The sequence below is a fragment of the Chamaea fasciata genome, unplaced genomic scaffold, assembly GCF_029207755.1.
Source record: "Chamaea fasciata isolate MVZ Bird 193981 ecotype frontalis unplaced genomic scaffold, bChaFas1.0.hap1 SCAF_2, whole genome shotgun sequence".
In the NCBI taxonomy this organism is placed as follows: domain Eukaryota; kingdom Metazoa; phylum Chordata; class Aves; order Passeriformes; family Sylviidae; genus Chamaea; species Chamaea fasciata.
In genome coordinates this window covers 43804822-43831310 of record NW_027094087.1, presented here as the reverse complement: position 1 = coordinate 43831310, position 26489 = coordinate 43804822, and the positions used below count along the sequence as shown (strand labels likewise).

Below are 26489 nucleotides of genomic sequence, written 5' to 3'. Positions count from 1 at the left end.
TTGGTGTCCTGAATTAACTCAGCCTGGGCATTGCTGACCTATAGTAAAAAGAAAAAAAAATTCTTTGGAGATTGGAGAATGGTTAAGTTAGATGGATTTATTATTTGTCATCTTTAAGTTCTAAAAATTGTTATTGTTCTTCTCTTAATCTCTAGATAAATCCTCAGAAAAGCACAAAATGTCCTGTTTTCATTATAGACATCATCACCTGCTCATTACCTGAGCTGCCTATTTTGTTTGATGTGGATGGAAAATAAAGAGTGAGGCAGAGAGCATTAAACTGAGAGGCACAAAATCACGTAAAGAATAGCAGAGAGAAGAAATACTGAACCTGGGTTTATGCTAAACTTTTTTAATCCATCAAATATCACATTATTTATTTTGCTTTTTCTACATTTTCCCACTCATAATGAGAACATGCCCAAACAATTTAGTTCTGTTCAAAGCTGGAACTGAATGGGGTATATCTTAATATGTGTGAGTGATTTTGACTTAAAAAAAAAAAGTATAAAAGTATAAAATTAATTCATTATTGCCTTAAAAATTATTATTTGTCAAGATTAAAATTACTTAACCATCCAAAATATTTTAAGCCTTATAAAATTAAGATGGATCATTAAATTTTAAAGTAATATAAATATATTAAATTAAGACTATAAAAATACTAAAGCAAAATTTATTCAGCTTTGGGCTACTGTCTTAAGAGGAGAAAAAAATACATTCTTCAAAAAGAATCTGAATGTATTTCAAAAAATGTTTCAGGACAGGGAACATACATACACAAAATCAGTATTTCGTTGTTAGTATCATCGATTGTAGTTTTTCATGTTGTGCTGGAAAAAGAATTCACTTATATTAAAGGGAATGAGTTTTTGAAAAATATCAAAGATGTATTTTGAGGGGGGGGAGGAGGTTGTTAAATTAACTTCATGTGATAAAAATGAATTAAAACACCAGGATTTATAGAACTGCAAAATACAAATGGGTGTGTTACTTCTTTTTGTGTGAAAGCACACTACTCTGCAGTTATAGGTATTTCATTTCCTCACAGTAAAATCAAGTTATAAAAAAGTACCTTAAATAAATTTAATTTCTTTAGTTGCCTTAACTAAAAGCCTAAAAGAACTTTAGGACAGACTTTGGAAATACTTCTTTTGGAAAAACAGTGGCATAATTGCTGGAAATTACACTCATATAATGATGAGAATAGTACCCTTCTTCAGTGGTAAATTCCTAGCTGTAGTGATGAACACCTTTTCTCTTTGGGAATTGTAAGACACCCAGGTGTTTGGATGAGAAGTATATGCATAGTAAGATGCAATTAAGTTATATATGAAAATATTCTAAGATTTTTAAACAAGACGATAATCGCTTTTCTGATAGTGGTTTTTTTTGGTATGCAAATTGTTAAATCTGAATTACAGTTATGATACAAGTATTTCTGAAGGTATTGAGGTTAGCTGAAAGCAAAATTTTTTATTTTCTTTTTAGTTGAAAGTTGACGTATGAAGTATAGAAGTGAGTTTATTAGGGCAATGAAATGTACTTCTTACATATATTCCAATATTCTTACATATAATCCAGTTAGGAACAGGCCAAGGATAACGGAAGTGATACTAGGAGCTTTCTCTTGTTTCTCAATTGGAGGAAGCTTGTGAGGAATTTTGAGATTAAAAAAATCTTGCGCTTCAAGCCTTTCCAAATCAGCAATTGTGTCTCAGCCTAGAACTGGACATGGGGGGGGGGGGGGGGGGGATCATACCTGAATTAGTGGAAACCTCTGAGAATATATGCCAGTTGTTTGTCACAGAAGTAAGGTCATAGGATGCAATTCTATTTTTTTCCAAGAAAATCTCTGTATATAGTTGCTGAAAATGGCCTTGAGTTTGTTGTTTTGGTGTTGTTTTTTGTTGTTGTTGTTGTTGTTGTTTGGGTTTTTTGGTTTGGTTTGGTTTGGGGTTTTTTTTGCTGTTGTTTTGTTTTAATGATGTACAGTAGGTATGGTTCAGTAACACCAACTGCCAGGACAGTAGGGCAAATGGCATAGAAACTTTTTCACCATTCCTCTCAGAATTTGTCATTCTTCCCAATATTTCAAGTTACTAAAATGTCTGGGTTTTTTTGGAAATAAACAAATTTGAACATGATTAGGCTTTGAGAACATGCTTGCTGAGTTGTACAGATTCCAAAACTCAACAGTAAATTCCATAGGTTTTGAGTAATACTTTTTCTGTGTTTGTACAATTTGAAAATAGCAGACCCCTATTACCAACTTCCTGATCACTGGAGTAAATAAGTTCTGATAACAGTACAATTATTAGAGTTAGGCAAACTTTGCATCACACTCTGAATACCAGTGCAGTTGCATTAATAGTAGGATTATTCTGTTTAATTGATCTGATTTCTGCCTGTTCTTTTCTGAATATAAGCAGGAGCAGTTAGAACCATCTCAGACAGAGGAAACAGAAATAATGCTTTTTAAAATATTTAAATCTTGTAGAGATTCTAACTTACAAATCGTCTTTCCAGCTGTGTCCGCTTGCCACACTTAAGCCTGTATGGGCTCTGTGAGAACATTAAACATCTCCTTTCTGTGCTCACCAAAGCCCTGGGTTGTGTGGGTCCAGGGTTATCTAGTTCTTAATGTATGTGTGCAATATTCTGCAAAAGCAAGTGCCCTTAAGAAATATCATTTGTCGAAGAGCAATCTGTTCTGCCCCAGCGTTGTGTAATTATAAGATGTTTTAACATTGCTCTAATTGCTCTGATGTTCTTGTTGTAGGTTAGAAATCTGAAACAATGGGTGACTGGAGCTTTCTGGGGAGACTGTTAGAGAATGCGCAGGAGCACTCCACGGTTATTGGCAAAGTTTGGCTGACAGTACTGTTTATCTTCAGGATCCTGGTGCTGGGGGCTGCTGCTGAGGAGGTCTGGGGAGACGAGCAGTCGGACTTTACATGCAACACTCAGCAACCTGGTTGCGAAAATGTTTGCTATGACAAAGCCTTCCCCATTTCTCACATCCGCTTCTGGGTGCTGCAGATCATTTTTGTCTCCACTCCTACCCTCATCTACCTGGGCCATGTCCTGCACATTGTACGCATGGAGGAGAAGAGGAAAGAGAAAGAGGAGCTGAAAAAGAAGGGAAGCAGCAAAGATGGCAACTACCCAGTAGCAGCAGCATCTGGCAGTGGTGGTGGAGGAGGCAGCAATAATGTCAAAGATCAACCTATTGTCAAAAGGGGGAAAGAGAAGCTCCCAATCCGCGATGAACGTGGTAGAATCCGAATGGGGGGTGCCTTGCTCCGTACCTATGTCTTCAATATCATATTCAAGACACTGTTCGAGGTGGGCTTCATTGTGGGCCAGTACTTCCTATATGGCTTCGAGCTAAAGCCAGTCTACCAGTGCAGCCGCTCACCTTGTCCACACACTGTGGACTGCTTCATCTCGAGGCCCACTGAGAAGACCATCTTCATCATCTTCATGCTGGTAGTAGCCTCAGTCTCCCTGCTGCTGAACATGCTTGAGATATATCACTTGGGGTGGAAGAAGCTTAAGCAGGGCATGACAAGCCAGTACATCCTGGAGATGCCTGTCACAACAATGACACCAGTTATGGTAACAGGGGAGTCCAAACCTGTTTCCCTGCCGCCACCAGCACCCCCTGTGGTAGTCACGGCTGCCACGCCGGCCCCTGTTCTGCCTGACACCCGTGCTGTCACACCGCTGCTGGCCCCAGTGACCATGGCATCATACTACGCTACGGCTGCTCCGAGACCACGGCCCCCCTCCAACACGACATCCATGGCAAGCTACCCTCCTGCTCCACAAGTTCCTGAGGAGAAGCACCATGCTGTGACTCCCACACCCATCTCCACTCCTGTTACCATCCCGACCCCCATCCCCACACCCACGCCAGCCGTCATCAACTACTTCAACAGCAGCAGCCGTGCCCTGACATCTGAGCAGAACTGGGTCAACATGGCAGCTGAGCACCAGGGGAAGGTTTCCTCCAGCTCAGCGGGTTCCTCTACCCCCAGCAGCGTCCGGCATCCCCTTCCTGAGCAGGAAGAGCCACTGGAGCAGCTACTCCCACCCCCAGCTGTGCTGCCCATCGCCGTGGCCAACAGCGGCAGCAGCACCAGCCTGAGCGGGGCGAGCGGCAGCAAGTGGGATGTGGAGGGCGAGGTGGAGCTGTCGGGGGCACGGCCCGTCTCGGCCGCCTGCACCACGGTGGAGATGCACGAGCCCCCGCTGCTCGTAGACACGCGGCGCTTGAGCAGGGCCAGTAAGTCGAGCAGCTGCAGAGCCCGGTCAGACGACCTGGCCGTGTAAGGCGGTGGCCCCTGCTCGGGGGAGCAGGTGCTGGAAGGCGGAGTGGGCAGGGGAGCTGCCCGGGGAGGCCAGGCCTGGCGTGGGTGAGAAAGGCCTGGGCTTCAAACTTAGACGCTTGCTGTTTTTGCACTCTGTGAGTTGTAGTGGGGAAAATGATCAACAGTTTCTAATAGGTCAGGGGTGACCGAAGCGCAGCCCGTGGGCCGGGGGACCAGTCCCACTTTCCTTCATGTTCACGGCAGATCTCTCAAGGGCAGCCGTAGGGGAGGCCTGCACAGGTAACAGGTGGTGATGGTAGCTGATCATGTGCCCTGAGGCTGACTGTCATCCGAGAGCAGTGTTAATATCCCTGGTGCCCTTGCACCTGGCTGTCATCTCTCTCCTGCCCTTGCCTTCACTTCAGCTCTTTCCCAGAAGCTCTACATGAGCAGATGCAATGACTTAGTTTCTTCCTCTTAAATCTTACGTAGCCCTATGGCAAACACAGTGTGGTGTTACTGCCTGTTGGCACCTGCTGTGTCTACGGACCAACTTGCCATATTAAAGGTAACTCAGTTTCTTCCATGCTACAGGACTTAATGGAGCCTTCGTGCTCATGGCAAGTCACCAATGTGGTCCTCGGCCAGGCAAAGTTTAGGGAACCCCTGGAATAGAGTTTTGAGGTTCTTCTTTCCATATTTTTTTTTTTAACTCTTGACCTGTTAGGAAGTGTTCGGTTTGACCTTCTATCCAGTGTTTGCCAACCATGATCACACCATGTTTATTAGCCTGCAAATATGTTTGAGCATGTTTGACTATAATTTTAGCTGACTTCTAAAATTGCTTACAGGAGGACAGGAATTCAAACCACACCTTGGAAATTATTACACAGAACAATTTCTCTTCAGAAAGCAAGGATTATGATTTCAATACACTGTGGCCCCATACATTGCCCGTGGACAAACAATTGGGATAAAGTACAGCTCTGCATTTTAGACTATTAGATATCAGCTTAAGTTTGTTGGAAAAATGCTTTTTAGAAGTAAACTCGGGTGCTTATTTTTAAGTATTTGAACATTTTGAGAATAATCTGTAGGTTTAAAGTTACGTGACTGTGTACTTAATAATTTTAGTTTGATCTTTGATCTTACAAGAAAGTGTAAGAGGAGAGAAACTGACTAATGCTGAAATTCCCAAAGCAACATTATTTCCTGTTGTGTACCCTTTGACATCAATCTGTAGCGTCTTCAGGTCAGTGGAAACAGACTTAGATAATATTGTATTGCAGAAAAGGTGGCTAAAATATCTGGGCAATGTGGTGGCTTAAGGGTCTATCCTGATCCAACTGAAGTCACTTTCCGAATTTCCATTCAGTTTAACAAGGAGCAAGATTTGGGAGTGGATCTTGCAGGTCTTATTCAAGCAAGACTAACATTCACATGAAGTTTTGGGAGCCAGAAGAAATTTAGATTTTAAGCCTTAGAAAAGACATTGAAATCCCACTTTTGCAAAATGTGTGGGTCCCTCAAAAATGGGTGAAGGAAAGTACTGTTGGGTTTTGGTTTTTTTTTTTTCCTAGGGTGCAGCTTTCCTTTCAACAGGCTGTCCTTTATTCCCTCCTTAACAAGATGTTAGAATTCTGCATGCCTGAATAGGCTCAGGAGAGTTTTGGTAGAAAAGGAATTCAGAATTAGGTCCAACTTCTGTTCTAAGCAAAATCCAAAAGAACTAAAGCTTAGAGTCAGTCTTGTTGCTGCTATTAATTGAAAGTACTGTAACTGGAAAAGAGCAATCAAACACACTGGGATAGCCCTTTGCATCTTCAACGTGTTTGGCCTGGCAGTGCAGTCCTTACTCAGGCAAAGCAGAGTCAACCTGTAGCAAGCAGTTAACATTACCAGTTATTTTTTCTGTTGTATGTTTTCCTGACTGTGCTTATTTTATTCAACAGTCAAAATTTATTCCTACCACTCAAGATTAAACATTTTTACTGCTTTCTGAGTAGTCACAAAGAGCTTCTCATGATCAGAAGCACTGTTCTGCAACCTTTGGGCGTGTTGTCTCATGACTTCCTTGTCCTGCTTGTGTTGAACCAGGTGAGGAGAAGTCCTTCTGCTGCCATGGATTTAAGGGCAGCTACTGCATTAAAAGTCGATGTATAGTAGTGCAATAAAGATATTTATTGTTAGGTATTCAGCTTCAGGCATGCTCTCATGGATTTTCTGTGTTATAAGCCATAAAAACCCTTTCTGCAAGAAAACTAAAAGCCAAGTTCTGCTTTCTATTGTATCCATGCAACTATGTTGAACATAGACTAAAGTTGATGAAGTTGCCTAGATGTGAACAAAAGCAGAGACTAAGATTAAAGATTTTTAGATTTACTAGCATCTATAGTAGCAGTTTTGTAAGTTTTGATAAATACCAGTTAACTACATTGCTGAAATAACGCAATATATGCATCTCTGTATTTTAGTACATTGGAGTTTATGGGCTACATTTTCCTTTGTTCTATGCTTCTGAAGACTGAAGTCAAAGTCTTTCTGGAGTGTTTTATATAAACCAGACCACCTGGAATGTGTGCTTTTTTATATCACTTCCTGAGAGCAAAACTGACGTTGTTTGATGGGGCTCTGCATCTTGCAGCCTTTACTTCAGTACTACCCTCACAGAGTGTGTCCTGCAGGATTGCATCCATATTGTATATAAAAAATAGTAAGAGAGATAGATTTAACTTAGGATCAACTGAGACCTAGGCTGACCTTTTCAATTGAATGTGTGTGGTTCGACCTGCAGAAAGTTCAGATGCTTTTGTGGAATATACAGTATTTTCAGCCGGAGTAACTACTGGAAAGCTCTAAAAGATGATTTTTCCTGTTAGGTGAAGCTCGGGGGGAGAAATGTAACTCTATTGCAACCCCCAAGAGAAGTCTGAGAGAGCAGCCTCTGCATCCAGGCAGTCCTGGCCTGAGAAAGCAAAGCTACAACTCACAGGTTGCGCTTTTAAGATCAGCTTAAGTTCCATCACATAACTCTGCAGCATCAAGCCTCTTCATTGCCTGCAGTTTCATTTGGAGTCCAGTAACTGTTTCTTCATTTAAGCCCAGGTAACTGTTTTGGCAGAACTCCTCCTTAGTGCTTACAACTGCTTGTAGTTGCTGCATCACATCTGGATTCAGATTTGTTGAAAGAAAAATCTTACTGGTGTGGCTGATTTTGAGGACTTTAATCTTTACTCATGAATGAACACTGAATTCAGCATCCTGTGAGTCAAGTGCCCAATTTTATGCAGAATTCCACAATTCTACAAAGTATGACTGACTTGCAGAATAGAGTCTATTGGCAAAAATTTTCTGCTAATTTCTAAGTCGTTAACTCTTTCACATCACTTAATTACAAAGTTTCGTGGGAGCTGGTAGCAAGTGATACCCTGATTTAGCCCGGTCATATGGCTGCTCAAGCCACAGTTCCGAAAGACCTCAGGTGCACAGCTAAGGTGAAACCTGTAGGTAAGTTATCACAAAAGCAGAAGTCATAACAGAATCATGCCTGATATTAAGCAGACTGAAAAAAAAAACCCACTAAGTTTTGCTCTTTGAGTTGAATAATTGTGGGAAAAGTTGTTCTCTCTCCTACTTGAAGTTAAAAAAAATATGCTGAGGTAAACTGTGGAAAAGAAAACTGAAAAAAGATACTCTTTGAACAAGTTACCAGGTGTATGATGTACTACTCTTTTTGCAGTATATTTATTGTTCAACAAGGCACTTAGAGCTAATTAAATGTCTGACATTTTGCAGCTCTTAAGATTATTTTCTGGTATGAATACATAAGTGTAGAATCAGTAAAATGATAAAAGCAAGCTTTAAAAATCAGATCACTATTTAGATCCTTTTTTGGTTAGGCATGAGACCAGCTCCTGAGCTGCTACAAACTTGTATTCTGCTGAGTTCATGTGGGTGACAGCAGTCTGCAGGAGCAGAGTATTGAGCCCCCAGGTCATTTTATTTTATACAGACACTAACACCATGGATTTGAACAGGCTTTTTTTTTTTTTTTTTTTTTTTCCCCTTGGTTTTTCTTGTGAGAAGTGTGCTCTTGTAATTTTGATTTTCTGAAGTTTACATTCAGTTTTTGATTTCAGGTTGTACATTTGGATGAAATAAACTGTTTTCTAAGTTTACATTTGTATAAGAAGCAAAAAAATGACTCTACTAATGTGTTAAACATGAGAGAAATGTCTTACTATAACACAGAAACTCTTCAGACATAAGGCAGTACCATTAAATTTAAACTGATCACTGATGCATAGTATCAGCTTTCTCTGTATAATTAAAATATGGGCTTTGGATATGTAGGGAGCACACCATGGAAAAAATATTTTTCATCATGAGCTCTATTATTGCCAAATAAACTAAGGTTCACTATTGTTCATATGCCTTCCTGTGTGTTTAGAGCTTCAATGACAAAAATTAGCTGTGACATATGTCCTTTATGAGCTAAATTTACAGCCTGGTTTAAAATTCAAAGCAAAGTACTTGTGAATAAACACTGCACTGTTACACTGTAGAAGATTTTACAAAAAATAAATGTTTTGCTTTCTAGGTAAAAAATATGGTTCTGAGCCTGCAAATACGATTTCATGCAAGTTATTTTAACTTTTGCAAATAAGACCATTGAAGGCAATGGGACTATTTGCATAAATTAAAAACACTGATGTGATAAAGAAATTGTAGATTTGCATTTTAAGTTTGCTGTAAGATGCCAATCTAATTCTAGAGTTTTCAGTTCTTGAAGAGTTATGCAAGATGTGTGAGCATATTTTAAGGTGGAGAGTACATTGCTATTTGTCTTGCCACTGTTTCTCACAGTTAAAGGGTTCTAAAGCATAAGAAAGTTTGCTCAGAACTTTCTTGTTGCTTTCTGGATGTTTTTCTTTTACATGACAGAATCTGATAAAAAACAGCAAGTTTTCTGGGCAGTCAGGAACTTGTAGTAACAATAAAACCAGCAAACAGTTAAAAGTACTGTCTTCAGAGAAGTGCCTTGTATATTAAATTCTGTAAGAAGCAAGTTGATGTAAAGGTTAATTTACCTCATATGTTTACAAAATTGTGACTAAATAAACTTTTTGTACCACAGCATTGTCTATCCTAGATTGAATTTTCATGGTTGTGTAGATGGTCTGTTAAAATACTGATGTGAGGGAACAGTTAGCTCCCTCCCCTTATTCACTTACACTGCTGCTTCCCTTCATCATGTGAAGTGCTCACTGAATTGCATCTCTTGAAAAACTAGATGCTGAAACCTGTCTCCATGCAGAACTCCAAGTGGCTTCAAAGGAAGTTCACAGTCCAGAGGACACATGGGAACAAGACTCACTTGAGCATGCATGAAGGTGAAGCGCTGACTACCTTGACATCAGTGGGAGGTCTGCTTCTGCCTTCCACCAAATCCAGGTGTCACTCTTGGCTCCTGCTTTGACACAGGAGTCCCTGTTCATCTTGTGCAGTGTGGCATTGGCAGTGACTCCCACCTTTCCCCCCAGTGCTGACTCACTAACTTTGATTTATCCATCTAGCTGCTCTGCCATGAGACTGTTACCTATAAATGCAAGAAGGATTTTAGTGCAGGGAAAGTGTGTCCTTACTGGGGATGATGTGGCATGTCCACTGCCTTTGAAATTTGCTGATTTGCCCCTTATAGGAATGTTCACAGTATAGCACGCAGAAGCATAACTCAATTCTGCACTGAAAATGTACAATGCACTAAAGTCAGTCTAAGCTTTGTATAGTCCCATGAAGAGGTCAGGGCCAGATTTCTGAGAAGTTTTACTTGAGGAAAGCAGCAATGTGGGCAAGACTAAGTGTCTCTTCCAGTTAAGTATGAAGGCTTTGTAAAACTTTATCTGCAGGACTTATATGGACCTGGCAGTTCGAGATAGTTTCTGCCCTGTAGGACTGGGTGCTTCTGTCTCATGGGAGTACAGTCAAGCATATTTTTTGGTGCTTCCTTGTGCTCAGGCAGTGCTGTCTGTGCTTTACATGATGTATCCAAATGGTAAACCAGACTGTTCACTATCTCTGATGACAGGGCAGGGGTAAAGCGAGCTGTCAGGTGTGTAATATGCGTAGTGTTAAGATTGTGCTTAGCAGTAATAAGCTAAGGAAGTGCATAACGTGGCATGGTAAAACCAGCTGATAACTCACTTGCCTCTGACCAAGAGTGCATTTTGCTACAAATACACCTAGCAAGCTTGCTATTTAAACGCATATTCCACAGTTTTGTCGCTTGAAGAACAGAGTTCTCCCAAGGGAGCTGAGTGTGTCAGCAGTGCAGACAAAGCTTGGTCATGGACCTTGGGATGCAGGCACACTGCGGTCACCTTGCACCCACTAGCTCTAAAGAATTTCTGGCTGGAGTAGGAGATACAAATGTTGCTACTTTTGATCTCTGAAGGCCTTTATGATGGTGTGGGTACCTTTTGCTGCCACACTGAGTGAGGTAGCTTCATGTGAGCTTCTGGACAAAGCGTGAAAGGTGTGCACTCCTCATCCACAGCTGTGTCAAAGCGCCCTGAAGATTCTGATAGTAATGAAAGGAGGTGCACTGGGGGGAACTCTAACCTGCTGCAGTAAATGTCTGAACAGTTGTGCTGAGGGCCAAGTGAGGAGCATTCCACATACCCCTGTACTGCTGCTGCTGTTCCCAGGGCTTTGGCACAGGAACAATCAGCTGGGCTTTAGTGAGCATTTTCCCTGTGACTGCACTAAGAATGGGCTTTAATTAAACTCATCAGTGTCTCCCCACACCGTAGCTGGAAAAGGAATGAAAGCAATGGGGGCAATACATGTTGCCTCTCAACGAAACAGATGTCAGATAGCGAGATCTTAATAGGTCTGACATTTTGATCACTTTTGGCAACTAGAAGTGCATCAAGTCTAATTGTCTTTGTGTCTATTTTCAGCAGACAATAGAGTAAGCAGATGCTTATCCAAACTCACAAAATTGAAGAGAGCCTTCTCATAAAGATGATCTAGGAAGACTTTTTCTTAGAATGTCGTAGTCCAGGAAAACAGGTTGTTTGAGGAAGTACACATTTTGGCACGTACAGGTATGTGATATTAGGCCAGAATTACAGGTATCATTAATTACTGTTAATACATTAGTAGGGCAGTTGGATTGCACCGCCTGTTCTTCATTGTGCAAGGCTTTTTCATTTTTAAAGAGAGATTAATGGCACATAGCAACAAAATGCTGTCCTTCGTGGGTAGTTACCTCCTTTTCTTTTTTGGGCAGGATGTGGTCTGTGTATCTTTCAGTCACTAGTGGTAGCGCAATGCCTGTCAGAACTATTTTAAGTCCCTTGTGTGGGCTTTTGCCATACCTTGCTTTTAAGGGTGGTCCTCAGCACTTATGACAGTGGCTACAGATGTAGTTGAAGTTCCTGGTGCCATGGTCAGTGGCAATGAGCAGACTGACATCAAGGTCACAAAGAACTGCCCAGGCTATGTTTGCATCACTAATGTAGCAAACTCTAACCTTTTTTTTCAGCCAGATCTCTGTAATTTTAGAGGTTGCCTCCTGAGGGGAAAAAAAAAATCAAATACTTGCTGTTCCTCACCCTCCTTATTTATTTGTCCTGTGAAAATATAATAAAATATATTAAAATGTCCTGACCTTTGCATTTCTGAGTAGCATGAGACATGGGTTTTTAAAAGAGTTCCTATGGTTTCCAGGCAATATGTTTTTAAAGAGAAAGGGCTTCACAAGTTCAGACTCTCAAAAAAAAAATGTTTTTCATTGGTATACATTTTTCTTGTGTTTGCACAGGATCCACCAAAGTCAGTGAATTGATGGAGTAAAGTGAAATAAAACCTTTACTTTCCATGTGAGAATATAGATTCCATGTCCATACTCAATTTAATGAAAACTAAAAAGGAAGAGCAAACAATTATCAACTGTCATATACCTCACTCCCCTGTCTGAGAAGATTAAACTTTCTAAAGATTTTGGCTTTAAGGAATGTTGTGGTCTTCTGAGCAGAGACTAAGGGATAATTATGGTTGAACTATCCTGCCCCACAGAGGAACCTACTGTTTGCTTTGCACGTCTTATGTAGTGGGGTTTGCTATATAAATTCTGCACAAAATGCAGAAGTAAGCAGCTAGGGAGGTTTTGCCCAAGCAAACTCATTGTGTTTAGATTATGGATACTCTGAGAGGAAAGAATTGTCTTCATTATGAAAGAAAAACCTGCAGCAAAGCCAGCCTGGCTGGGATACCAGGAACACACATGGCTGATTCTCTGGATTTTCTACATCCTGTAGTCTTTTAAACTCTGTTATCAATTAAAGTGGTACAGCCCAATTTGAGAGCAAAATTCTTGTCCAGGGATCTACAAAATAGTGCCTGCATTTACATCTGTCTGTGAATGGGGCTGTACTAGTGACTGCATTGTTTTGGGATTTTGCAGCATGGAGAAGGATGCAGTCTGCACCAGCCTCATGCTGTGGCCTACATGAGAATTCTGTGTCTAACTTTCAGGATGGATTTTTAAAATCTCTGCTCTTTATTGTTTACAGGAGTGGAGCCTCTTCTCAGCATATCTGTGGCTGGAGGTGGAGCTGCAAGTGCCTGCCTTTGGGCTGCCTCCATGCCATTCTCCTTGCAGCAAGCAGCATCATCCTTCCCAGCAGCCTGGCAGCACCGATTGCTCCTGACTGATTCAAGCTGTGGGGCTTAATTCAGATTCAGAACTTCCTTAAGGCTAGGAAGAAATTCTTGTCTCCCTGTGTAAGATAAGACCATAAAATGCCTCAGTAATTACATTTATAGTTTTGTTTAAGACACCTAGTTATTTTGAATCTGATTCCTCCACCCTTAAGTTCAAACCCAGTTTTCATACCCAGAATGCTGAAGTGCCATCTCTGTAGATGATCCAGATGGGAAAATAGTTCCATTGCTGCCCCATAAGTTGGAGAGAGAGTGTGGACTGCTTGCTGTCCATGAGTAATGGAAAAGCTTACACATATTTGCTTAGATGTTGAAATCTCTTATAGCTAAAGCTATGACCTAACTTTCTAACAAAGTTTTGTATATCAGGAATTCCTTTTCCCTACAGCTGCTGTAGCAAGTCATGCATGACACCGAAATGTGCATTACAAGTTTTTGGGTGTATAGGAGAAGTGCAGTGATCTGCATGTAATTTGGGCAGCTGTCTTTATTTTCAGCTGAAAGAATTCTCTCAGTTGCAACAACGTAAATCCTGTATAACTCCACCACACCGGGGTAACACAGATGAGACTTTCTTTGTGTTTAAATGACTGCAGTGAATAAGATGAATTGCAAAAAGAATAGTTCTTTTTTAAAGAAAGAAAGAAAGATCTGCAAGTTCAGTACATAATGGGCCAAAATAATCTCTGTTGTAAGTACATTCATTTCAGTGGTGTTGCAGCAGAAATGAATTTAGCCTGAAGCAACTTTACAATAACTCATATATAAGCATGCACAACTAAATGTATTACACTTTAAACTAACTCAGCATTGTCTGGAGCACAGTTGGTCTGCTGAACCTCTGAAGTTAGGAACTAACCATTGTGTGCTGAGTTTGTTTAGACAGTGCCATTTTTGTTCAATTGGCTACATCCGCGGTATTTTAGTGACAGCAGGAATGTTCCCTCTAGCTACAAAGTGACATTATAGCTGTCAGACACGATTTTTATTCTGGGATGTTTATGCCTTAACTCTTTTGTGCACTTAAAAATAATATCATAACAAATAGAGAGAAAGAAATAGTTTCACCAATTCTGAATTGTTTGAGTATAATCCTTTGAGTTATTCCTTTAATTCAAAAGGGGTTGAAATGCTTTTATGGAAGAGACCTCATAAGTAATAGAAGTAGTCAAAGAGTGTGAAGAGTAAACCAAATCAGATCCAGAAAGTATTAATTCAGCTTTCAACAAGCTAATGTAACATTAATTTTTCACTGGTTTCAGGCTTGAATTCTGTATAGTTTTCAGTAATAAAGGTTATGATACCAGAGATTCCTACAGCTGCTGAGTCCCTCAGCCAGCAGTGAACACGGTGCTTTTGGAGATTGTTGTCTGTTCACACTCCACTAGAGGAACACATGGGCTGAATGTTTTAGGCAATCACTGTCTGTCACAGTTGCATAAATGCCTTTTGCTTCTTCATGTTTTTGCCACTTTTTACACCATCATCTGCCCTGACTAAGAAGAGTTGGGCTTTATTTGTGTTTGTAGCTCCCTTACAACCAGTTTTACATTCCTATTGCATCCCCCCTTAGCCTTCCCTTCACCAAATTAAATAAATCCCTCTCCTACAACCTCTTTTTGGGACTTCAGGCCCCTGATCATCTTTACTGACCCTTGCTGCACATTCTCCAGTTTCTCCACATTCCCCCTGAGCTGAGGGCTGTGAAACTGAACACAGTGCTCCAGATGTGACCTCACTGGTGCCCAAATAAAATCAAGCAATTTGCCCTCATTTTCCTCCTTGAGATGATCATTCCTAGGGCAGCTGCAGCATGACATTGAGCACTCAGAGAAATATGCTGTGAGCTCTCTGCTGGAACAGGGTTAGATTTCTCATCCATTCACAGGTAGATTTGAAATAGGCCTTTAAAAAACTTCAGCAGCAAGAAGAGATCAAAAACAAGTGAGCCCAGAAAAGTGTAATTTTGTTTGTTTGTTTTTTTGTTCAGTGAAAGCATTGCAGAAGTAAATACTAGAAGAACTAGGCAGCAAATACTCCTGTGGAAGACTGAGTTTTTATAGATGTTTTGTGTCATGGCTAGGGTCAGATTTGGACTTATTTGTGCTGTTCCTAGCAATAACCTTTGCACTTTGAAGAATGTAATCTTCTATGCTGTGCATTGTCCATTTTCCTGCATTGTCTGTCGCATGTTCTGCATCTCCTCTTGGGTTCATTGACTGTGTGTGGTGGTCAGATACCCAGCTGTCACCGTGTCAGATACAGAGACTGAGGTATGACCAAAGAGCTGACTATGATGGTGAGGTCAAGTCCCAGGCTGGCAATGCTGCTTTTAGCTTGATGGGGTGGGGGCAGAGGATGTGGCTGCAGAAGTTCCAGTAGGCCAGGGGTGAGTTCCATTTTTACTCAGTTGTCTACTCTAAGAATAATAAGGGTGTGCTTATCACTTTGGATATTTATAGGGTTTCCTACAGCAGCGTGGTCTATAAATAAGTAGGGATCTCAGGGCAACTATCAATGGCAGACAGAAAGGAAGTTAGCTTTTTCAGAGTTTTAAAAGTTGCTGTTTGTGATGTTTTTTGTATGATTAGAGCTGCACCCGCAGTGTCTGTGGCCTAGCAGATCTGTCCAAGCAACTTGCTCACGCCTACTTTTTTTTTTAATACTATTAACTTTTCAGCACCCTGAGACCATCTTGCTCAAAGGTTAGACTCATCTTTGCAATGCCAGACAATGTTTTCTTGCAGTTTGCAACCCTGCTTGCAGTCAGGTTAATGGCCTCACTGCACTGACATGTTTGGACTGAGCTGCATTCCAGCCTCTGGCACATTGGCGCCTTGGCATATTTTCTCCTGCATGGCTACTGTGACAGTGTGGAATTTAGTCAGGAATTAAAGTACTGATGATTCTTGGGAGTTCTCAACAATATTGTTCCACGTATTTAGAGCTTGGCTGGGCATTGACCAGGGTGTACTAAGGAGGATTAATACTTTGGGAATATTCCCTTCAATGGAAAGGACCCCACTGACAGGGACAGATACAACATGCCATAAAGCTTGGGAGCTGCTTTTAGTGACTGCCATTGCTAGTTATTTAGAAATCAATTAAGGAATGAAACCAAGAGATCTCTGGCTGTCCAGAGATCCTGGGAAGCAAGAGATCCTTTAGCCTTGGCGCTGGTTCTGGGTGCTTGTGGTGGCACTGAGGCCATCGTGCAAACACAGTGTCCTTGATCTGTAAAGAGAGCAAAAGATCCCAGGGTGATAAGCACTGTGGCCTTTGCTTTGCTAAACCTTTTTTCCTTAGTGTCTTTACTCCTTGGCGTCCTGGAATGAGGTGTAAAATCCTGTCCCCATTTCAACCAGCCGCTGAGGGCAGTGTGGCTGAGGGACTGCTTACTGCTCACGCCTGGGGGCAGGCACTGTCTCCATGATGGGTCTCAGGTAAATGCCAGCAGAAGTAGGGAGGGAGTGAACTGCAGGGAGTGAACAATCTGCTGGGGAGGCTGTAATGCAGGGAGGCTGTACTGTAGGGAGTGAACAATCTACTGGCAGTGATCTGGACATGTGTTCTGAACAGCATGGGCAAAGACTGATGTGTTGTGTCTGGCGCTGTGCCATGAGACTGGAGGTGCCCTGTGAGCCAGATGCTGGAGGTTGGTATATTGTTGGTGTATTGTCTGCAGAGACTTTCTGCTCAACATCAGGCCTTTGTGAAAAGCCTGAGGTGAATTGTGAAAAGGTGATGTTTGAACTACCATGCTAAGTATTAGAAAGTAAGACCCCACTAAGGAAGAGAGGGAAGATGTAGAAGATTGGTTGGAACCAACTTCTATAAGGACTGGAGTCCACCTTTGTTGGTACAAAGTACCTCACCCCTTGTTAGGGAATTTGTAGGCACTCCCTGGAGCACGGATATAGCTATGGGATCCATATAATTGCTGAAGAATTCATTATTAAATGCAATGTTCCGAAAAAGGAAACTTATTTCTCAGTCTTGGCCCCTAACTCATCAATTTAAAATTTAACCAAACCGCATGTTGTAAAATTGATCCTCATTTCTATATTTGCAAAGGAATGTTTTAATTGCAGTATTGCTTTCCACAGTGTAGAAGGGCTTTTACTGGTTTGGTTTTCCTAAAATTTGATATTGTGTCATGTGTTAAGAGCTTAAAGAAGGGTTCATTTAAGAGAAGCAACCAGTGCTGGGGCTGGACTGAGAAGAATCTCAGAAGGTGAGGCTGCTGAGGAGCCCTTAGAGGATCATGTCATCACATCCATGGATGTGCCCAGTCCACTCAGTCCCTCCAGAGGCAGAGGTCACTGCGTCCTGGCTTCACAAGAACAGCTGAAAATGTCACACTGACAGACTTCTTTAGAAACCTATCTAGGCTATTCTTCTTGACTCTTGTTGTAACTCTTTGCTTCTTTCTCCTCCCTTTCCTGTCCACCCATACTCTGCAGTCTCATCCCTTTACAATTCTTCCCTTGCCTGATGCTCTTCTACCTTCACCTTAACGGGTCAGAGCTAGTCCCACATCCCCATATTTCTCTATGTATGCTGGTAAGCACCATAGCCATTCCTATTCCTGTCTTTTCTGCCTGACACTCATCCTCACCATTTTGTGATGCATCCATCTCTTCCCCACCTTCTCCTGCTGTCTCTGCAATACCTAGTTCATCTCTAAAAAGTCACTGTCGGCTGCAACACTCCCCTGTGATGCTCTTTGTACCTCCTCATTCTTCCAGATAAACATCTCGCCTTTCCATAAGTCTTTTGGCTCACTTCTCAAACTATCCTTCCATCAGATTTATTTTTTCTCATGAAGGATCTTACCAGTCCCTGCAGAATATAGCCCAACTTCCCCATTATCCGGCTCATATTTCTTCTTCCTCTACTCAACAGCCATCAAAAATGCATTTTGTTTTTGGCTCTCTCCTTCAAGTAATTCCATTTGCACATCCTGTCCTCTCATTCCCAATTTCTTATTCTTCCTCGCTCCCTCTCAACCCATTCTCTTCTGCTGTTTGCCTGTCCTCCAAGCTCTTTCCCCATACAGAACAAGCTTTAGCACACTCCAACCTATAAAAAAATGAAAACCTTTGGCTCTCTACTTTGATGTCTGTCACCCACCTTTCTGCATCTTGAAGTTCAATCACTGCAGTTCAGAATTTGTACCCGTAATTGGTTTTTTTTCTGTCCCACGCTTGCCTTCTTCTACTCTGTCTTCTTTCCTTACTGCAAATTCACCACATACATCAAGCTGCCTTTAATGCCCTCTTCCTGACCAAAGCCCAAAGTTGTTCCTTCCCACTTACACTCTTCAGCCCCTCAGGAGCCATCCTGTTTTGGAAATATTGTGTCTTCTTTCTTTCTTAAGTTTTCTTGTTTTCTCCTTAACCTCTGCTTACATTGCTAGTAAGTCTTCAACATTTCTGGTGAAAATCAATGTCAATTTCTGCTTCTAAATTATCTCCAGCTTCTTGAAATCCCTTCTTTAAATCTGCTCATCAATTGGAAAATATGAGTGATTTAGAAAACGGAGACATCAGTTTCATGCAGAAGCAGGTGCTACTCAGCCTTTTTCTAGCACTAGCCCTTATGTAAATGTGCTTACATATTGATTTAGTTTAATGCTACTGTGATCCTTCCCTTAGCATAATTTTAAGCAGAATTTCATGGGCAATTTCTTGAAATACACTTAAAATATAGTTTGAAAGATAACTGTCTTAAAAGGTGTAAACTTGAAAGGTGCTTGGATCACACTCTGTAAGGTCAGTCATGAAAAATGAAGCTGGACCATGCATATTAAGTATCTCACAGGTAAATACACGTGATGAAGAAATCCAGACATAGGAAGCTGTTTATTTCTGGGAGAGATTCCAAAGACAAACAGAGCATTTTGCCTGTAAAAACAAAATATTTTCTCCGGATAGACTGGCTAGTAGCACCTAGACATGGCAGACTGAAAGTATATTTTGCTTTCTTCATGGCTCAGAAATATTTTTTTCTTCATTGAATGAAAACTTTCATTAAACACCAAGTCCTTGAATTGGCTGTTGTTCTGGTTCTGGTCTTTAGGTTATTTTATTTAATTCTCTGAGCCATCTCTGTGTTCTGCTGCAGTCAACAGTGTTGACACATTTCCATACACTGGAATCTGCTCACTTCAGGATGCTTATCTGCCTGCACTAGGAGCCCCATTGCACTGAGCCCCTGTTCCACAGAGTCTCTGGCCAGATTTTCTTCTAACTGTGCTCTGGGTCTTCCTGTGTTTTCCCCTTCACTCATCATGGAACAGATCAGTGGCAATCTTACTACCTCCGTGGACCAAAAGGGGCAGACTTACAGAATACATCCATGCTTGACTTGCAAACATTTTGTGCTAGAAAAATACCAAACTACTGCCTGTGATATGCACAGGGAACTTGCTAATATTTAACTGTTTTCATCTACAGGAAAAGAATGAAAACTTTTTCTTACAGGGAGTTCCAGCTGCTCTCCTCACCAGGATTTTATTCCTCTTTGATGTTGCAGACAGAGCCCTCCATCCAGCATTTGGCTAGTGGGATGGTCTTTTGGCCACTAGTGGTCAATTGAATTTTTCAAGCTCTGCTTTCCAGGCTAAAATGTCTAATTTTCACTTGTAAGAAATTAAATTCTGTCTATTACTGTGAAAGTGCAATTTATCAGCTGTCCTTATGTGTGCATCAAACATGGACAACCCCAAAGAGGAGAGCTAAAGGGTTAAATATAAAACATAGAGTGCTCACTGAGCAGCTATTTTCCCTTCTGCACGGAGTGCTATGTTATCACTGCTGCTCAGAGATAGGCGTGAGTGACACAGTGAAGTGGGCCCAGGAAGCATAATCAGCCTCATGACCCTTTCTCCTGCAAGCTCAGCTGCTCTGTTTAAAAAAAAAGACTGCAAAGTACAGGACACCAAGCCAGAAAAGCACATTCTGAGTATCAAAAATCCAACTGATTGTTGACTTGACTGAACATTTTTCCGTGTATGTCTGAGTTCACGTCCTATGGCAAGGAGTTACAAACTGCTGGTGTATGTCAGCCCAAGGTTTCTGAAGGTTACTGCTCTGGCTGGATTAACCTTTTCTAGAAATGACCTCCTGCCAAGACATGCTGCAGGCAAGCTTTGGTGCTCACTGCCCTTCTTATGAAGTAAGTGTAGTACCTTTCTTTTATATTGACTTTCCTCCAAAATGATTCCCTAGTATTTTAGTGCTTTGTGCTCAGTGTTAATCCAACAGCTACGAAGCCTCACTTCTCTTAGCAATGCCTTCAGGCTAACCCTGAGGAAGTCCTGTCACTGCCCAGTACCTCCCTTACCCCCTCTGCAAAAGGAACCCATGACACCCATCTGCCTTAAGCAGTGCTTTCACATCTGTAGATGAGAAGCTTCATGTTGTTCAGAGATACTTTCCAGTCATGAGAAAGGATGCTGAACTTGTAAGAATGGACTAGGGTAATTAGTATAAGCTTTCCTTTATACGCAAACGTACAACAGCATTTCAAATGAAGCAAATGTGATTTAGCAAATTGAATATGATGGGCAAAATACAAGTCTTGCAGAAAATAGCCAATGAAAAAAAATTATTTCTAATCATAACACTGCTGATTCTGTATATCACTTTATCCCTTACTACAACTCTAAAAATGTCTGCCATGTGTCTATGGCCTCACTAACTAGCTAAAGACATCTTGAAGTGTGCCATATCATTCTATGACAATTAACATAGTCATCTTTCATATTAATTATGTGTCAACAAGTCCCTAAGACATAAGCCAGGGTAATTTTTGAGACAAGACCCAAACTGAGGAAGAATTTGAAGACCTGTCATGAGCAATGGATGTTCAATGTAACAAAGAAAGCATCAAAATGTGGGTGAGGGGGACAGTGCCACATGGCAAAAGGAGCTGAGAGGCAAACTTCTGCTCCTCCAGGCTTGTTTTGTCCATCCTGAGAAGGAAACTCAGTGTGTTACTGGTTATCTGTGTTAACTGTTGTTTCACGCACCAGAAAACAGCAAGAAAGTTCTCATATTTTGAAAGACTGCATTTGGTGGGATCTGTCAAGAAGGGAGGTCTTATTTTTGAGGAATCCCTATGTCTGGCATAAAATTCAAGCACAATGGCTTCATGAAACTGGGACAACTAACACAGGCAAAAGGAGCTTTTGGTCATGTCTCAGGAGGTTACTGCTGAAAATGTATTTCAAGATCAAGACAACTATTTTTCTAATGTTTAATTGATTCTTTAGATCCTGTTAACACTGCCCCAGAATCTTTCAGTGGGAAATATCTTTCTATGGTTGGTTTCAGAAAGCAATTGCAGATGGTCATCTGTTTTTGGAGGATCTCAGAAAGTGGAGAGCAAGTGCTTTGGAGTAGTCTTGGACAAGAACTAGGTCTTGGACAGGATGGCACTGGGGGACTGGCACGTCTGGGCTGGGGAGGTGACTCTGTCTAGCCTGCAGCAACAGAAATGGTGCCCAGCTGTTCATCTCCCCCATCCTATGCAGATGTTAACAACTTGTTGACAGTGCTAGTGATGAGGTCAAGCACTGAAAGTGCAGCAACACTCAGTCCTTCACTCATTCTCCTTCATTATGCTGGCACTTGAGAGGAAGTACTCTGAACTGGTGGGGAGGGAAGAGGAGGCTTCTGGTCTGTGGAAGAAGACGATTTCAGCATCATCAAATTGCTATTCCTAGTAGACAGCAACTTTCAGCTTTGACAGAGCACTAGAGGGAAAATCATTAACATAAAGAGAGAGCTGAAATGTTTTAGTATCTTGTTGGGAAGTTATTTTAGCATTGGATTGAGATGGTAAAATATGTTTCCTTTGATGCTGTGCCATATAGAAGGGATTGGAGATGATTTGTCCCAGATCAAACTAGTAGATGCTGCACAGATCTGACTGGTGTGCTGCAGCCATAAGCTGATGTTAAACTGGAACACCAGGAGAGGCTGAGGGATGCAAGGCTGAATAATGCAAAGACCAAGAGATGCAAAGACACTGAAAAGATGCAGTGATGAGAGATATATAAAGACAGAACAGATGTCAAGTTGGAAGCCAGCACATGAGGTTTGGAAGTTACATTGTGGCTACTGCCCTGAAAAGAAGCTGGTTTTTTCAGCTTTACTTTTGGAGAAAAAAAAAATCGAATGAGATAAAAAGTAGGATGTTGTACCATTTCATCATTTTCATACCTAAACATCATTTAACACTATTGTGACTACTATATTGGCCTCAGGCAGGTTTCAAAATAAATGTCTAAAACTGCTAGAGACAAAGCAAACAATATCATTAGGGTAATTAGCATGGGCTGATTTACTTAAACATCAACACCACAATTTTTTTTTTTTTTATGGTCTATACACAGGATGTCTGCTGCCAGGAAGGTATTTTAACTGTTTTTCCACTATAAATGGACTTTGAGTTATTCATGGAATTAATTTTTGTCCTTGACTGATCTTTCCTTTAGGTCCTTTAGGCCTTTCCAATTTTGTGTTTTTAAACACACAAAAAAAAATCCATGTTGACTATTTAGATGAGGCACTGTATTGCAATGTTCTAGCAGTATTGTCTTTACTTCAGAAGTAAATCATGTAACTCCAGGATGTGGGAAACTGTGGATGTGATTTCTGGTAACACACAGTAGTATTCCTTTCTTGTTGACCTTAATTTCCCTTTCCTTCTGGCACAGTTGTGTGAAAATGTTTCTGATCTGAAGCCACCTTTTGAACTCCTGTTGCTGTCATCACTATAAAGGAGGCAGAAATCAATGAAGCAGAGAAAGTACTGTGGGCACAGCAATCAGCAGCCACATTTTTCATTCCACCCATGCTTTTTGCAGGCTTGTCCCTCAAGCACAGAATACCCATGCTCTTGCCAGGTTTTCATGAAATAATGGTAGAAAGGGGTCTCCATCAAGAAAAAGCCTGTATGAAAAAGGCAAATAATACATAGCTGGTGTGTGAATCCTATTTCCTGGCTGCAGAGCTACAGATTTTCTGATGTGCAGCCAGGTCCGTGTTCATCTTCTCTGTAATTCCTGTTTCACCACAGACATCCTGTCTACATGTTCCTGTCTCTAGGGAAGATAGTAGTACTCTTGGATTTCAGAGATTTCATGTGCTAACTTGACATAATGATTTCCTCTGTGAATTCTGGCACACATGAATGTTAATTAGGTGCAAACTTTGTAAATATACTCTTAAAAGTATTTGATTTTAGTTAGCATAAAAGACAGCAAGAACTTGAGGGAAAATTTCCGTATATAATCAACAAAAGAATGATTTTATGGTTGTGGAACTAGAGAAAGGCTCAGACACAGGTTTAGGCTCCAGCTTTGCTGCTGGCTCCCTGTCCAACCTGAACTGAGTAATTCACTGTCTTTCACTGCAGAATTACTGCGTTTTTCTTTCCTTTTCACTCTCCTGTTTTGTCCTGATTTCTCATATTAGAAAAGTCTCAACTTTGTAATTCTCTTAAATGTGCATTTGTAAAGATTGAACGTGAGAGGACACTGAGGTGCAGCTGTGTTACTCATAATTACTTTGTCAGTCTTATGCTTCACTTGACAAGTGAGACAATGCTGCAGAACACCCAGTTATACTCTGGTTTGATTTGGTTTATTTATAGCTCTTCAACAGGCTTGGAATAGCAAGAGTCAGCAGAAACATGTAAGCAAGAAAAAAGAAACTTTTTCTGAGGATGTCTGCCCACCTTGTCTGCTGCAGCAGAAAGATCATAGCTTCAAGGGGAAGTTGTGCTTGATCATTTGACAAACTTCTATGATGAGATGAGTGGCTTCTTAGGAGGGGCACGGAGCAGTGGATGTTGCCTACCTAGACTTCAGTAGGGTTTCCAACACTGTCTGGATCTGCAGACAGTGAGGTGGATTGAAAATTGCCTGAACTGCTCTGGCTGGACCCAAAGGGTGGTGACCAGTGGGAGAAAATCTAGTTGGAGGCAAATAACTAGTGGTGTGACCAGCGGTGGAACCCAGAGAATAACAGCAGGGCATATCTTCCTAACATTTCCCTGAATGATCTAGATGGTGGACACAGTGTACTCTCAGGTTTGCAGATTACACCAAACTGGGAGAAGTGGCTGATAAACCACTGGGTTTTCTGCCATCCAGGGGAACCTTGGCAGGCTGGAGAAATAGGCCAGCAAGAACCTCATGAAGTGCAACAAGAAGCAGTGCCAAGTACTGCGGCTGGGGAGAGACAACTCCAGGTACCAACATACGCTGGGGACCAGATAGCTGGAAAGCAGTTTGGGAGAAAAGGGCCTGGGGATGCTGGTAGACACCAGGTTAAACATGAGCCAGCAGAGAACCCTCTCAGCAAGGAAACCTGATGTTATCCTGGGCTGCATTGGGCAGCACACTGTCAGCAGGTGACAGAAGGGGATCCTTTCCCTCCACTCAGTCCTGGTGAGGCCACACCTGGAGTGCTGAGTCCAGTGCTGGGCAGCCCAGTACAAGAGAGACATGGAGTTACCAGAGAGAGTGCAACAAGGGGCCACAAAGATGATGAAGGGATGGAAGCATCTGAAAGCTGGGACTGCTCAGCCTGGAGAAGGCTCTGAGGGATTTTATCAAGATATATTAATACCATAAGGGGAAGTACAAAGCAGATGGAGCCAGAGTCTTCCCAGGGATAAAAGAGGCAACAGACACAAATTGAAACACAGGAGGTTTTCTCCAAACGTTGGGAAACACTTTATTTTTTTACTGTGAGGGTGTCTGAGCACTGACACAGGCAGCTGAGAGCGTTTATGAGGTTCCCATCATGTGGAGATTTTCAACAGTCATCTGGGCATGTTTTTGGCAGTCAGCTCTAGGTGGCCCTGCTGGAGGAGGAGGTTGAATCAGGTGGTCTCTGGAGGTCACTTCAAATCTTTCTGTGACTCTGTGAAAGGCTGTGAAACAGAACAATCTCTGACAATGCTTATATCATCTATCAGCAAAGATCCTGTAACAACAAAGCCAGACAATAGTAGGCAGAGCTTTCTTTCAAAAACCAAAAATGTAGTCACATGCAAGAAAGGGCTAGTGCAGGAATGGTGACATGTTTTTATTTATGAATCTGAAGCTCTGGAAATGGAAGAAACTCTTGCACTTTGTCACTGCAGTGTTGTTCCCCATAAGACACTCCACCATGGTACACCTCTTCCAAATTTAGATCTCCTGGATTATATACTTGTAAATCATTTCTTACAAGACCATTTTATAGCACAAGTCACAAAGATTTTTTTTGTCACTTTTTGTCTTAATCAATGCACTTTAAACCTGTGAAACCAATAGTGTCCTGGTGCTGAGGTTCCAGTGATACACAGGGTCATGGGAGGTCAGTCTTGGGAACAATCAGTAGCTTTATAGCAACATTTACTTAAATTCTGATTATTAGGGAGCAGGGTGAGGAGATGAGCAGCGCAGATTCCTGCTCCAGAAAGCTGAGGACCCAGGGCTGGGCTGTGCAGTGCAGACGGGAGGCACGACAACGTGGTTTGGGGTGGCAGAAAGCAGAGGAAATTATAGTAATGCTTTTGTGCTTCCAGTCAGGACTTCCAAACAGTTTGAAAGGTCATCCAGAGAAATTCTGCCCCCAATTTCATTATCAAAGAAGTTTACCTGGCTGCTGGGTATTTGAATTAAATGAGTGCTTCCCACTGATACTCCCACTACCCTCTGCCAGGAACTACTGACCTAGTCCTACGAATTAAAGTAGGTAAGAAATGAACTGAATTAGTCACGTAAAGCAGGATATATTCAGTAAATCAGCTCTGTGATCTGGAGCAAAAGATCTGGGTGGCTGGGCAAACCGGCCTCCACTTTGGTAACCATGATTTCTGAGTGATGATAAGACCCTGGAATGCCTCACCATGTTCTCTTCAGGTACAATTCTTTTTGACTGTCTTGAACACCAGAAATATTTTGTAATATATGTACCTAGAATGCTGGATGGACAGTTGAGGATTATGTCAAAATTGACAGTATTTTCAGACTTTTCCTCTGACATTTTGGCATGAAACAAAGTCTATCACTTAAGAAAATTATATTTAAATAACCACTAGAAATCATTTTAGAACAGAACTGCAGTTAATTTTTGTATTTACATTTTAAAAAACACATCTCGAATGAACTTCAAAAAAATTTTTTTAGTATAATAACCAAGTTTAGTTTTCACATAAGCTCAGAGATGCAGGTGGATACTGACTGCATTTCCCCTTTTCAGGGGATAAATCTTCATGTCCTGAAAAGACACTTGTTCTAACCAAAACCATCTGGAAATACTTGCACTTATTTTAACTTCAGTTTTTCCGAGTTATCTAAAAAGATCACACTGTACTTGCTTAAACAAAACATTGAAAAATGCAGTTGTCATCCATTCTATTCCTCCTGTAGCTGAA

At 41.4% G+C, this 26489-nt stretch overlaps 1 protein-coding gene across 1 annotated transcript; it reads left to right on the top strand.

The window, feature by feature from the left end:
• The first annotated feature begins 2799 nt into the window (after positions 1-2799).
• On the top strand, positions 2800-4338 carry GJA3 (gap junction protein alpha 3). Its single transcript, XM_066177431.1, has one exon. It carries the CDS (start codon positions 2800-2802, stop codon positions 4336-4338), a length of 1539 nt encoding a protein of 512 aa, XP_066033528.1.
• The last annotated feature ends 22151 nt before the right edge of the window (positions 4339-26489 follow it).

Bases quoted from the DNA above. Each gene is read 5' to 3' on its own strand.
- GJA3 (XM_066177431.1), top strand. From the start codon at position 2,800: ATGGGTGACTGGAGCTTTCTGGGGAGACTGTTAGAGAATGCGCAGGAG.